This window comes from Hippocampus guttulatus, chromosome 2 (genome assembly GCF_054856545.1).
Source record: "Hippocampus guttulatus isolate MCC_2025c chromosome 2, RoL_Hgut_1.0, whole genome shotgun sequence".
NCBI classification, from domain to species: domain Eukaryota; kingdom Metazoa; phylum Chordata; class Actinopteri; order Syngnathiformes; family Syngnathidae; genus Hippocampus; species Hippocampus guttulatus.
This window is the reverse complement of record NC_141262.1, coordinates 26,753,918-26,767,297: the sequence shown is the minus strand read 5'-3', so window position 1 is coordinate 26,767,297 and position 13,380 is coordinate 26,753,918. Positions and strand designations below refer to the sequence as shown.

Below are 13,380 nucleotides of genomic sequence, written 5' to 3'. Positions count from 1 at the left end.
ACCAAATCTCTCCTACAGAGGGCACAAATTCATATTCCATTCCACAGCACAACCATTTCACACTTTACCTTGTTAAGTCTAGAAAGACGACATCTATAGATAGATATGGATTATCTATCTATCTATCTAGGCATGGTGGATAACTGGTTGGCACGTCGGCCTCACAGTGCAGAGGTGCAGGGTTTGATTCCTGCTGCGGCCTTCCTGTGTGGAGTTTGCATGATCTCCCCCATGCCTGTGTGGGTTTTCTCCGGGTATTCCAGTTTCCTCCCACATCAAAAAAAAAACCCCATCAAAAACATGCATGGCAGGCTGATTGAACACTCTATAAATTGTCCCAAGGTGTGACTGTGAGCGCGGATGGTTGTTTGTCTCTGTGTGCCCTGCGATTGGCTGGCAACCGGTTCAGGGTGTCCCCCGCCTACTGCCCAAAGACAGCTGGGACAAGCTCCGGGAACCCCCATGACCCTCGTGAGAATAAAGCAGTTCAGATCATGGAGATCAGATCATTTGACTGGAAATCAGATTTTGAGTGAGTCAACCTTCCTTTGCTTAAGTGAGCTTTTCCGCTATCTCCATCCTTCAGCCGACTGTTTTTCCCTCCTCCCTTGGCCCGCTTAACTCCCGGTTTCTCCCTATCGCCGCCATCTCCTCCTCGCTACTTTGAAGCGTCTTTTTAGCTCTTGTTACCTCTTCGCTATCGGCCCATCTGGCCAAGATGGATCTCCGTTCCTTCCCACCTTGGGTGCCTCCGTTGCTAATGTCTCTGTCAGTGGTAAGGTCAGCACTGCGGAGAGCATCACTCTTCAGCTCCTGGGCTCAATACTTCAGCTTTTGAAAAAAAAAATGGCCATCAATGTGTTGTTTCCCTCCGCACTACAAAACGTCATCAAGAGAAAAATGTGTTTTGCTGTTAAAGCTTTGAGTGGACGGCCCCCGATCAAATGTGAAAAATTAACCAAGGGGCATATCATTTGCAAGCATTTCATGATGAGGGGTTTCATGCTTTCCCATCCCCTCCGCTTGCGCATGGCCTGCACATCCCGCGAAACTCGCTAAACGTGAATATATATGTGAATAGTTGCATTTATGCATACGGCGCGACTCAAAATGCGCCGTGGAGATGCAAGGTGTTTTTTTCTTTTTTTTTTCAAGCCCACCACGTGACCTTTGCTGAATGTCAGCACCCGAGCGCTTGGGGGGGGGGGGGGGGGGCTGTGGTGTCCCACTTCAAAATGGCCAATAAAGCCGAAACGCTTGAAACGATGATACATTTCAAGGAAGGTCTGTCCTTGGTGAACTGATGTTCCCGAGGGGCCTCGCAGCATCTCTCACGCCCTTTGCCCCTTTTGTCACTTTGTCGGTTCTCCCATTTGGCACGAAAAATGCCACCCCGGTTTGATTGTAAAAAAAGAATGATCCAAAAATCCGTCCGTCATTCGAATGTGATGTCATCACGTGGTTTTTGGATTTTGAAAGCGGTTTGCAAAAACTCTCAGTTCAGCCTCCTCATCAACGCAAAAGTTAATGGAGGAGCGTCTTCGCCCCCCACCCCCTTCCGCTTTCTCCTCACCGGGTCTAATTGCATGATGGATAATTTAACGAAGGGGGCCCCAGTTTTGGAAGAATTTCTGCCGCCTTTGCTCTGCACGCCAACAAACCCCTGAGCCAGAGTATTGACGATATTTTCCGTGTGCGTGTGTGCGGACCGTCAGGCTGCTACCACAGTCTGTCAAGTGAAGGACGTATCACTCACCTGTGCGCTTGCCCACCACGGGGCAGAACTTGTCCTCACGAGAATGGATTGAGCGGAGAGAGTTTAGTATTTTGGGTCAACAAATGCTTTTCAGCAGAAAGCAATCACTTTGTCAAAATATAATGTTCCATCGCAAAAATTGATTTTTAAAAAATATGTAAGGTTATATGTTGTGTAAGTTGGAGTTTCCAAATGTCATTGTCATTTTTTTCATTGCTGTACAAAATGCCAACAAAAATGTTTTTTTTAAAAATAGAATGCAAAGAATTGTTTAGTTTGTACACTGCGAGTTCATGCTTCATTTCACGACATTGTGCTGCTCCTTCTCTCAGTATGCCAGTTTTGGCCACCAGGGGGCGGTGTAATACAAAAAAGACACCTCTATGAAACAAGAACAAACCAAGAAAGTCAAAATGAAAAGAGAAAAAGATCAATATTTTTCTTAGCCCGGTGCAGTTTATCAATTCAAAGCAAGTGGCGAGAATTTGAAAAACACATTTAGTACGGCCTTTTGGAATTATTGAGAAATCGGGTTGTCCTACTAATTCACAAGTCGTTTTTTCGCCTTGTCAGGTATCCCGAATAAAAACAAAAACAAGCCAGCAATACATATTACCGGTAATTGTCCAGCGTTTTATGCACTTTCCTTTCCAAATGCACTTGGGCGGTCCTGAAAATGTGGACTCCCCCCACTCACCCATTTTTAATATGCTTATATTTATATTTTATATAGGGAGGGCCCGGTAGTCCAGTGGTTAGCACGTCGACTTCACAGTGCAGAGGTACCGGGTTCATTTCCAGCTCTGGCCTCCCTGTGTGGAGTTTGCATGTTTTCCCCGGGCGTGCGTGGGTTTCCTCCGGGTATTCCGGTTTCCTCCCACGTTCCAAAAACATGCGTGGCAGGCTGATTGAACACTCTAAATTGTCCCTAGGTGTGAATGTGAGCGTGGGTGGTTGTTCGTCTCTGTGTGCCCTGCGATTGGCTGGCAACCGATTCAGGGTGTCCCCCGCCTACTGCCCGAAAACAGCTGGGATAGGCTCCAGCACCCCCCGCAACCCTAGTGAGGATCAAGCGGTTCGGAAAATGAATGAATGAATATATTTTATATTCATATTTATTGATATACTTTTTGTCTTCTACTTAGTCCATTTCATAATTTTGCTGCTGTAAATTGGGACTTCCTCCATTGTGAGACAAATTAAGGTTTTCTTATCTTATCTTAGCTTATCATTCCGAACTCAACGAATCGCCCCAAGGTCCCGAATCGACAGCGGTACATACACATTGAAAAGTGCGGGCGCACACGCCTACAGTGGATCTCCATTATTCAGCGTGATGCACGTATTCACTTGGCAGCCGCGCTTTAAGAGCGGGGATGCATGCGTGCATGTTTAAAATGTTCCGTGGGGAAGGAAAGACAAGCGGGGGAGGAAAGTCATCAAAGTGGAGGAAAAGCACGACGGTTAAAGATGGCGCAATCCGATTGGGGCGTTTGTGCCTTTCTTCCAATTTTTTTTTTTGGTTTGTTTTGTTTTGGGGTTTATCTTTTTTTGGTTCCGTTTTGTTGTAACCACCTTCTAAAATGTTGCGGATCCACTTGGGCATCAGTCAGAGAGCGCCGGCTGTCAGCGAATCCGACACCGCCCTTGGGTGCCACAATCTTGCGTGTGATCAAAGTAAATGAAGGCAAGCACGCACGCATGCACGCAGCCACTTCTGCTGGGGACAATTTATTCTGGCAAGACGATGAGTGACAGGGCAGCGTGCGCCTGTTTGTGTGGGAGGTAAACACGCACCCGAGTGGCCAAAGATGACGTGTGACTTCATGAGTCAGGCTGGTCAGGGACAAAGTGAGGCTCATGACCACCGCGGGGCGTGTTGACATACAGTATACTCGAGTGGATGTGTGCGCGTCACCCAAGTGGCGCCGCCATGTGACCCCCGCGTCTCGCCGGCTTCTGCGCACAAACCATGCGGCAAATTGATTGCCCGTAAAATGCTAATGCGGGCTTTACGATCCTGATCTGGAACTGTCAGCACTGTTTTTTAAGGGATCGCGATTGCCGGGGACCGCGTGTGATCAACCGCTGGGTCAAAAAGTGACGTAAATTGGGTGAAAGAGCGAAGAAGAGTGCTGGGTCCAGAAGGTGCCGAGCAAATGCTGGGTTGAGAATTCGAGCCGACGCGTCAGGTCGAGATTTTGATCCAAAAAGGGGTAAAAAAAACGACCCATACTGAAGCGTTAAAGCGATGAAGTGGTTTACCAGGTCATGACGACAGTTGACACGGTGCAATATCTCTGCAAACTGCAATATTTGAACAGTCAAATACCAGAATCTTGGCACATTGTACTGTTTCCGGACTTTTTTTCTTTTGAACAAATTCAATGGTGGAGGGGGCCACCGTTTTTCATCAGTGTTACGTAGAACCGCGTACTTCCTAACCAGATGACAAATAGCAAAAACACGACATTCTGCATGGATACGTGCAAAATACGCGCTCATAGTGTCATTCATTTTCGGCAAATACATTTTGCAAGAATTACCTCACTCAACAACTCAGCAAGAACTATCCTCACTCAACAACAAAGAGTTAGAAGCAAACCACGAAAATTGGAACCTTTTTTTTCCCCAGTACAAAGGGCTCTCTTGCATAAAAATGAGCATTTAAGGACGGCACAAAACTGTTGAGCGAGAAACCAACATATATGACCCAATGTCAGCGGAAACTAACACACGTCTGGCATCTATGGTGAGATGTCATATTGTAATTGAAAACTACACAGTCGACCACTGTGTGTGTGTGTGTGTGTGTATGTATATTTACAAATGTGTATGTGTATTATGTATATTTACATATATGTGTGTGTGTATGTGTGTGTGCATTTGTGTGTGTGTATACGAATATTTAAGTAAGTGTGTTTGTGTGTTTGTATATGTACTGTAATTTTTACTTGTGTGCGCGTGTGCATGTGTGTGTGCATGTGTGTATGTAGATTTACATATGTGTGCATGTGTGAATATGTAGATTTATGTATATGTGTGTGTATGTGTGTATGTGTGTATATATGTATATTTACATACGTATGTGTGTGTGTGTGTATGTGTGTATATATATATATATATATATATATATATATATATAGCGGCTGGATAGCTCAGTTGGGAAGGCATCGGTTTGGCATACGGGAGACGGTGGTTCGAATCCCGCTTGGGGCAAAACAATGAGCACATCGCCCGGCCAAACAAGGTCTGCGTCAGGTGCTGGGGAACCAGAGCACCTTGATGAAAAATGGGCTACTGGAACAAAGCGGAGATGGGCGAGATGCGATAACATGGCTCTGTTGGAATGCTACTACTCAAGCAACCCTAGTCAGAGGGGTTACATGCAGAGAATGTGGGCTAAATGGTTACTTCGAAATCCACAGTCACGGTTGACCACGAAACAACTAGTAGCTCAGTGTTCCAACATCCACAAACGGCAACTGCTGTCACAACTTGAGATTGATGAGGTACAACGCAGGTTCCATGGTGAAGGGCCCCAGGCTGCCAGATCAGAGGAGGAGGTCATACCAGAGATTGGGAGGCAAGCCCCAATGAATGCAGATGATGAGATTGGGAGGCCAGCCCCAATGAATGAAATGCTGAGCGAGGCAGCAACTGACCTGAAAGCTAAGATCATGGCGAGAATGAAAGCTGGCCAACCTAGAAACCGATTACAACGGCTATGTGAAGTACCACCTGAAAGTCTCATGGAAAATGTGAATGCAGCACTGAGGGCGATCCCGACCATAACGATCACGGAAACCAATGAGCTGATATACGCTTCAGCATCAGTGATCCTTGAGATGCTTGGCTATAAGAGCAACCATGGAAGCCATGAGATACGTTACCCACCATGGAAAAGACGGTTGGAGGCTAAGATCAAGGCGGCTCGGAAAGATGTGAGTCAATTGACGGAGGCCAAGAGAGGTGTGATGAAAAGGCCGATACCCGAGAGGTGCATCCAGATGACCATACCTGAAGCACTCGAAACTGCCAAACAAAGGCTCCAAGCCTTGTCCAGCCGCCTAAAGCGGTACACGAAAGAGAATGAGGCCAGACGAATAAACAGGCTGTTCGCAACACAACCTGCGAAAGTGTACGCTCAGTGGCAGGGTCCTAACAACAGAGCTGACCCACCAAGACTGGAAACTGAAAGGTACTGGAAAGGCATATGGGAGAAGGAGGTTGCACATAACAGCAGTGCACAATGGCTGGTGACCCTGAGAGAGGAGCACAGCAACCTCCCTGAACAGAACCCAGTTACCATAACAGTGGCAGACATACAGGAAAGAGTCTCAGATATGAAGAACTGGACAGCACCAGGCCCGGACATGGTCCACACCTACTGGCTAAAGAAACTCACAGCACTTCATGAGCGCCTAGCAGCACAAATGAACCAGCTGCTGAGGGATGGGACTCACCCAGGATGGCTAACCGAAGGGCGAACGATCCTGATCATGAAGGATCCCTCAAAGGGTGCAGTCCCATCCAACTATCGGCCAATAACCTGTCTCTCCACAACATGGAAGCTCATGTCAGGCATCATTGCGGCTAAGATAAGTGGACACATGGATCAATACATGAGCGAAGCACAGAAGGGCATTGGTAGAGATACCAGAGGAGCCAAACATCAGCTCCTGGTTGACAGAACAGACGCGCAAGACTGCAGGTCCCGACGTACCAACCTGTGCACAGCCTGGATTGATTACAAGAAAGCCTATGACTCGATGCCACATCCCACTGCTGTTCTGCATAGGACTGAACCCCCTCAGCCAAGTAATCACCAAGACAGGCTATGGATACCGCCTCAGAAATGGAGCTACAATCAGTCACCTCCTCTACATGGATGACATAAAGCTGTATGCTAAGAGCGAAAGGGACATAGACTCCCTGATCCACACAACCAGGATCTACAGCAGCGACATCGGGATGTCATTCGGGCTTGAGAAATGTAGTCGGATGGTGACTAAGAGAGGAAAGGTAGTCCGCACTGAAGGGGTCTCACTCCCTGAAGGAACAATAGCAGACATTGAGGACAGCTACAAGTACCTCGGTATACCACAAGCCAATGGCAACCTCGAACTGGCAACAAGGAAAGCGGCTATGGCCAAATACCTCCAGCGAGTGAGGCGAGTCCTAAGAAGCCAGCTCAATGGCAAGAACAAGACCCGGGCAATAAACAGCTATGCCCTGCCAGTGATCAGATACCCTGCAGGAATAATAAGGTGGCCAAAGGAAGAGATTCAGACCACGGACGTTAAGACCCGAAAGCTCCTAACCATGCACGGAGGGTTCCTGTACGCAAGCCGAAAGGAAGGAGGCCGGGGACTAGTGAGTGTGAGAGCCACTGTCCAGGATGAAACATCCAAGCTCCATGAATACATCAAGGAGAAGGCTCCAACGGATGACGTACTCAGAGAATGTCTCAGACAATGGGGAACAGAAGATGAGGCGCTGGAAGAGGGACCATCATGGGAGGACAAGCCCCTACACGGGATGTACCACCGGACCATAACTGAAGTGGCCGATCTCAAGAAGTCCTCTCAGTGGCTAGAGAGGGCTGGCCTGAAGGACAGCACAGAGGCACTCATCCTGGCTGCTCAGGAGCAGGCCCTGAGCACCAGAGCCATTGAGGCCCAGATATACCACACCAGACAAGACCCAAGGTGTAGGTTGTGCAAAGAGGCACCTGAGACGATCCAACACATAACTGCAGGGTGTAAGATGCTGGCAGGGAAAGCCTACATGGAACGCCATAGTCTACCGAAACATCTGTGCGGAGTATGGACTGGAAACCCCAAGGTCAAAATGGGAAACACCTCCGAAGGTGGTGGAGAATGACAGAGCGAAGATCCTGTGGGACTTCCAGATCCAGACTGACAAGATGGTAATGGCGAACCAACCAGATATCGTGATCATAGATAAAGGGCAGAGGAAAGCCGTTGTAGTGGATGTAGCGGTCCCAAGTGATGGAAACATCAGAAAGAAGGAACACGAGAAATTCGAGAAATACCAAGGGCTCAGAGAGGAGCTGGAGAGAGCCTGGAAGGTAAAGGTGACAGTCGTGCCTGTGGTGGTCGGAGCACTCGGGGCAGTGACCCCCAAACTAGATGAGTGGTTGCAACAGATCCCGGGAACAACATCGGACATCTCAGTCCAGAAATGTGCAGTGCTGGGAACAGCAAGGATACTGCGCAGAACCCTCAAGCTTCCTGGCCTCTGGTAGAGGACCCGAGCTGAATGAGGGACGGACACCACCCGAGGGGGGGGTGAGACGAGGAATTTTTAATTTTATTATATATATGTATATACTGTACATATACAGTACATACATACATATATATATTCTGCCATCTAGCTGTGGGAGTCTGAAGCGCACTCAGTTCACTGCAAATTAAAGATCCTGGTATGAAGTGTTTTTTTGGGGGGAGGGGGGTGGAAAAAGTAGCAGAAATACATGATCTGATAACGATGATTGATACACTCCCCAGCCGCTTCCCTCAAAACATTTTGCGGCAAAACAAACCATCAATCAAAAAGCCAGAAGACGGTGGTGGGGGAGGCATGTTCATCATGGCAGGCGCTAAATATTTGCATCAACTTTTAACAGCTTTTAACAAGGCGGCGCAGTGTGTTCACACAACGCGATGCGGTGGCCGTTGTTTCTCCAGCATGAGTGTCGCTCAAGTGTCCCTAATATTGTGACTCGCTGCTTCTGTCTTCAGCAACGCTGTTTTACACTGATCCGTTCACAATGGCGCCGCCAGGATACAACACAGCAACACAATAGCTGCGGAAACTGTGGCCCAAAACGAAATGATTTAGCGAGAAAACATGGCGGGGAGGGCGGAAGGCCCGACGTCCTTGATAAGAGGGCCGCTTGCTGCTCGGTGCGGTCCCGTCCAGTGGGACGCTCGACGCAGCCAGAAAACGCGGCCGCGCATTCTTGACCAACCGGTGTGCCTTCACGACAGGAGATGACAAATGACGACGCGAGCGACGACGGAGCCACCCAGTTCGGCTCAGACCAGAACTGGAGCTGTTGTCCTCGAGGCCGCGGTTGCACGGCGACTCCAGAGGACAACGTGAGCTATTTTGGTTCGGCTTTGATATCCAATAGGCGGCTTAAGTCGCCCTCATTAGATCATATCGGACGCACGAGCGCACGCACGGGAGTTGGCGACATTATCTCCCCTCTGCACCCGCTTCCTCAATTATCACGGCGTCTCATCGTTTGTTTGTGCAAGCACATCAGTCTGCTGACGTCGTCGCGCGCCCGTCGGAATGTGTGTTTTGCCTTCGGCACGTGCGTGAGGCGCTTCATTAAGGAGTTCCGCGCGGGTCAAGTTGACCTTGGCATAAGACGAGTGGGCTCGTGGTTTGCACGGTTGCATGCGGTTACTTGCGTAACGAGGGAAGGTATGTGGGTCAGGCCGGGACTCCGGCACATGGCCCACCCGCACGCATCCATCACTCACAAGACACTGAAAGTTAAGGTGGAAGTGAGCAAAGTCGACCCCATCCAGCACATGCGTTATTACGAGGCCTGTGGCGCTCCCATTTGCCAGTTGGTCTTCCAAGTGGTTGATTCGAATGCGTTTCTTCATTTTCATTTGACTGTGTGCGCATTCATCTCATTGCATTATTGATTCATTGTAAATAATGACAGAAAAAGTGTGAGTTAAATGTTTTGTTTTGTTTTGTTTTTTTAAATTAAAATATGACCCCGCGACACTTGTGAGGATAAGCGGATCAAAAGATGGATAACATATTAGTTAATAACAAAGAAATTATTTCTTGAACATAAAGTTGGATTTATTATTATATAATTCAAGCAATTTGTTTGCTTTAATTTATTTTAAAATGGAGGTAATATAAAAAAGTGGATACATATTATTTTAAAAAATTGTTCAGCTTATCTCACTGGTTTATTTTAATCAATAATCATTGAAAATTTAATATAATAATAATAATAATAATAATAATAGAAAACATACTGGTAAATTCTTGTCTGTTACTTCATTAAATCATTGGAATGAAATTGTTGAAAATACAATTACAATGAGTGGCTATTTACATTTTATTCAATTAAGCTGATTAATTAAACATGTAGAATAATATAAAACGTAGACATAATTTAGTTTAGTTTTAGATATAAATTTTACTTGATTTTGTTTGATATATTCAAAAAATTATAATGATGATGGGAAAATATTTGTAATTGTTTTATTGTATTCTGAATATAGTTAGATTATATGTAGAGGAATATATTTAAAAATCATTTGAATTATTGCTCTTATTATTATTATTAGTAGTAGTAGTATTATTGTTACTTAAAAATATATACACCGTTCAAAAAGAGGTTAAAATAACCCAAGATGGGTTAAAAATATGAGTTAAACTCCTATTGTATTATTTTTAGCCTCAGCATCTTTATAATTAATGAATAATGTTATAATTAATATATGTTTATATATTTAACACCATTTACATTTATTTATTTATTTATTTACCTCAGAGGTGGCCCAAAAATCCAATTTGGCCCTTCAGCAAGAAAATTTGCCCTCTCGAGTTTTCGGGCACCGTGCCCGCACGTGCACATGCACCAACGACCTGAAACGGCCTTCAGCGAAACAACGGCTGGCCAAAGTTTTCCGAGGCAGTGACACGGAAGCGGGCGGCCTTGGCTGCGCGATGACACCTCCACACAACCCAAACAAAATATTAGAAACAGCCGATGACATCCACATTGATTCTGATGTCATCCAGCTGAAAAAGGGTCAGGCGCAGCCTCGGGCTTGGGCGTCGAGCGGGAAGGAGCACTCGCAAACGACGGCCGGAGGTCACCGCAGTGTCTCGGCCGCATGCGTGCACGGCCTCCTTGAGGGAATGATGAAGATGCACATTGCCACACGTGGTACTTAACACAGACCCCATCTATGAAACGGTCAACCCGATAATGGCTCTCTAACCTCAGCCTCCTCACTCAGGTCCCCACATTACCATAATAAACCCATCAGTGTGTGAAAAAGCGCCGACGGCGACGCTCCCCACAACAATGGCTCGATGTCACCGCTTTCCCTCCGCGCTGCCACGACCTGTCCCACATATTTTACGAGTGTAGATGCTGCCTGCTGTTAGAGGTTCCCCACGTCATCATCGCCCGTGAACCTTGCGCATAAACGCGGCCGCATAACAACCGCAGTCACAGCGCACCTCGCGCGGAGTCGCCGGAAAAACTCCAGCGGCATTTTCCTCGAGAAAGATCAAGAAAACTCATCTCGATATTGACATACAACAATCTCATTCGTGACCTTGAAATACATATTTGTGTGTCCACTGGGAAAGCAACCTGACTCTCAATAGTCCATTGAACCCGTTAGGCACCCTGTAACACGCTGACATGATAAACTGTCCACTGCAGTAACTGCTGCCCCCGAAAGGGTTAAATGTCTTTCAGACATCACGATTCCTTTCTTCTTCTTCATTCGCCAGCCCTAAATACAATTCAATCAGCCGAGACCCTTCCTTTGGGGAGCCTCAGATCTGAACTTTACCTCTGTTTTACCGTTTCCCAGACAAGGTGCTCTCACTTTGCCTTACGAAGTATCCAGTGTGCAGCCAGAGCTGTTTGGTGGCCACTGATTAGCATTGGCGTCACGTGTCTCAACTGGACATAATCCGTCAATGCTCCTTTAGTACACTGGTCCGGTCCAAGTTCCGATTCAAATGTCTCTGAGCGGGATGTTGAAAATGAGCAAAATGTGACATTGAGCTTCTTGAGCTAGAGTGGCTAATTGCGCAATTAGCATGCTAACGCGCAAGACAACCGGAAATGATGTGCTGCTTGCCTTCGATGCCTGCAAAAGTAGCGCGCGAGACTTCGGGTCTCCAGGGATCACAAAATAGGCCCCCGAGGTCACGTGCTACTCACCTCTACAACGGAATTGTCATGATATTGCTTTATTATTGAGCGGAACCAACCGGCATGCAAAGCACACATTGGGACAGTGGATTTGCAGCCGAGACAGGAAATGATCCCATTCTGGCTTGTCAGCAGCCAATAGAAAGAGAGGCTGGACGGATTCCCAGATTGGGATTAAGATCTGGACTGGAAATTACAGCATGGATGTCCTTTGCACTCAGGATTAATTTGACATCTGGCCCGAGACCATCAGCTGTCAGAAACCGGCAGACGTGGAGCAGAAGGAGAAGAAGCGCTTAAAAAGTAGAGCTCACCTGGTCTTTTTTCCATTTTTCTCCCGCGACTGCCGCATAATCGGACCTTGGATATCAAAATGAGGATTTGCTTCTGGCAGAGCGACTTGTTGCTTTTGGGGCACGGCTTTCGCTTGCTGGCGATCTGGCGGTTGGTCTGGGGGTCCTTGACCTCCCGACGCTGCCGAATGAGGGAGCTGGCAAGGGCGGCCATCTTGCCAGCTCGGGCCCTGCCGGCGGCCCACTGGCGCCCAGATCTTGGGGGGTACCGCGGGCCACCCCCCTGCCCGTTCACCCAGGGCGACGGAACAGCGCTGCGGTTGTCTTGGGCCGATGAGCTGAAGGAAAATGGACGGAAGGCAAGGAAGGGGTGTGCTCTCAAAAACCGCCCAGCTGAAACGGGAGCTTGTTGAAGATTCCGATCTGGTGAGCCCCGAATGGATTCGCTTGCGTTCTTTTGTTTGGATGGTTCATGTTCTTAACCAAACAAATACATCAGTTCCACTCCAATCCAGCCCCTGTCTCCTTCAGCGCCGGCGAACTTTGACTCCAACATTTGAACCAATCGCGGAATCTTTCAAGACTGACTGTCAACGGTCCTCCTGTCACCGTTCGGACACGTTGACGGCGTCGGTCCGAGAAGTGCACAAGCTGATCAGACCTGAGGTATCAGTTCGAAAGGAGGAAGCTGCCTGACTTACTCCCTCTTTCCGAGTCCTTCATGCCGTCCTGCGTTCCTGAGCGGGCAAGTGAGCAGACGTGCGAGCGCTCCATCCGAGCGTTCTTCCAGAGGTGACATTCAAAGAGTGGAAGCCAAAGGAAGGGCTTGAGAAGAGGAGCGCTGAGGGTTATCTACGCCCCCATTGTCGGATCGAGCTTTCCGTGTCCTTCAGCCGCGCTCGCTGCCTTGCAGCTGGCTGAACGAGGGATGAATGAGTGGAATGAGACGCGGGGAGAGAGAGCGAGAGGGAGAGAGAGACGGGGGGAGAGGGAGGTGCGGGAGCAGAGGGAGGCGCTAGCTGGCAGGTATGCACGATAGACAGTGGACTGGAGAAGTCTGATCTGCTTCGGGGTGAATGTGGTTAATGAGCAGAAGAAACGGTGCCTCTCAGAATGAGAGACGGAGACCGAGAGACGGAGCTTCCCACCTCTCTCTTTCTCTCTCGCTCTCTCTTGCTCTCTCTGTCACTCTAAAAAGGGTGTCCCTGTCATTCCCACCGTGAGCCTGCATTTCCCAACACAATCGTTTTGGGTTTTCTTTTCCCGCTAAGGCATTGGCAGATGCTCGTGGGCATGCCAAAGCAACAGGTAAGGCAAGGCAAGGCAAGGTAGTTTTATTGACATGGTTTCATACGCTCATT

At 47.9% G+C, this 13,380-nt stretch overlaps 1 protein-coding gene across 1 annotated transcript in view; it reads right to left on the bottom strand.

Annotated features, from left to right (window-relative positions):
- The window catches only part of fgf11a (fibroblast growth factor 11a), a 33,164-nt gene extending 20,111 nt beyond the window's left edge, over positions 1 to 13,053 (bottom strand). Inside the window, exon 1 of the mRNA XM_086105074.1 lies at positions 12,041 to 13,053. Within this exon, the coding sequence (XP_085961200.1) occupies positions 12,041 to 12,233 (193 nt within the window). The 5' untranslated portion in view covers positions 12,234 to 13,053. The remainder of the gene's footprint in view (positions 1 to 12,040) is intronic.
- Between the last annotated feature and the right edge of the window lie 327 nt (positions 13,054 to 13,380).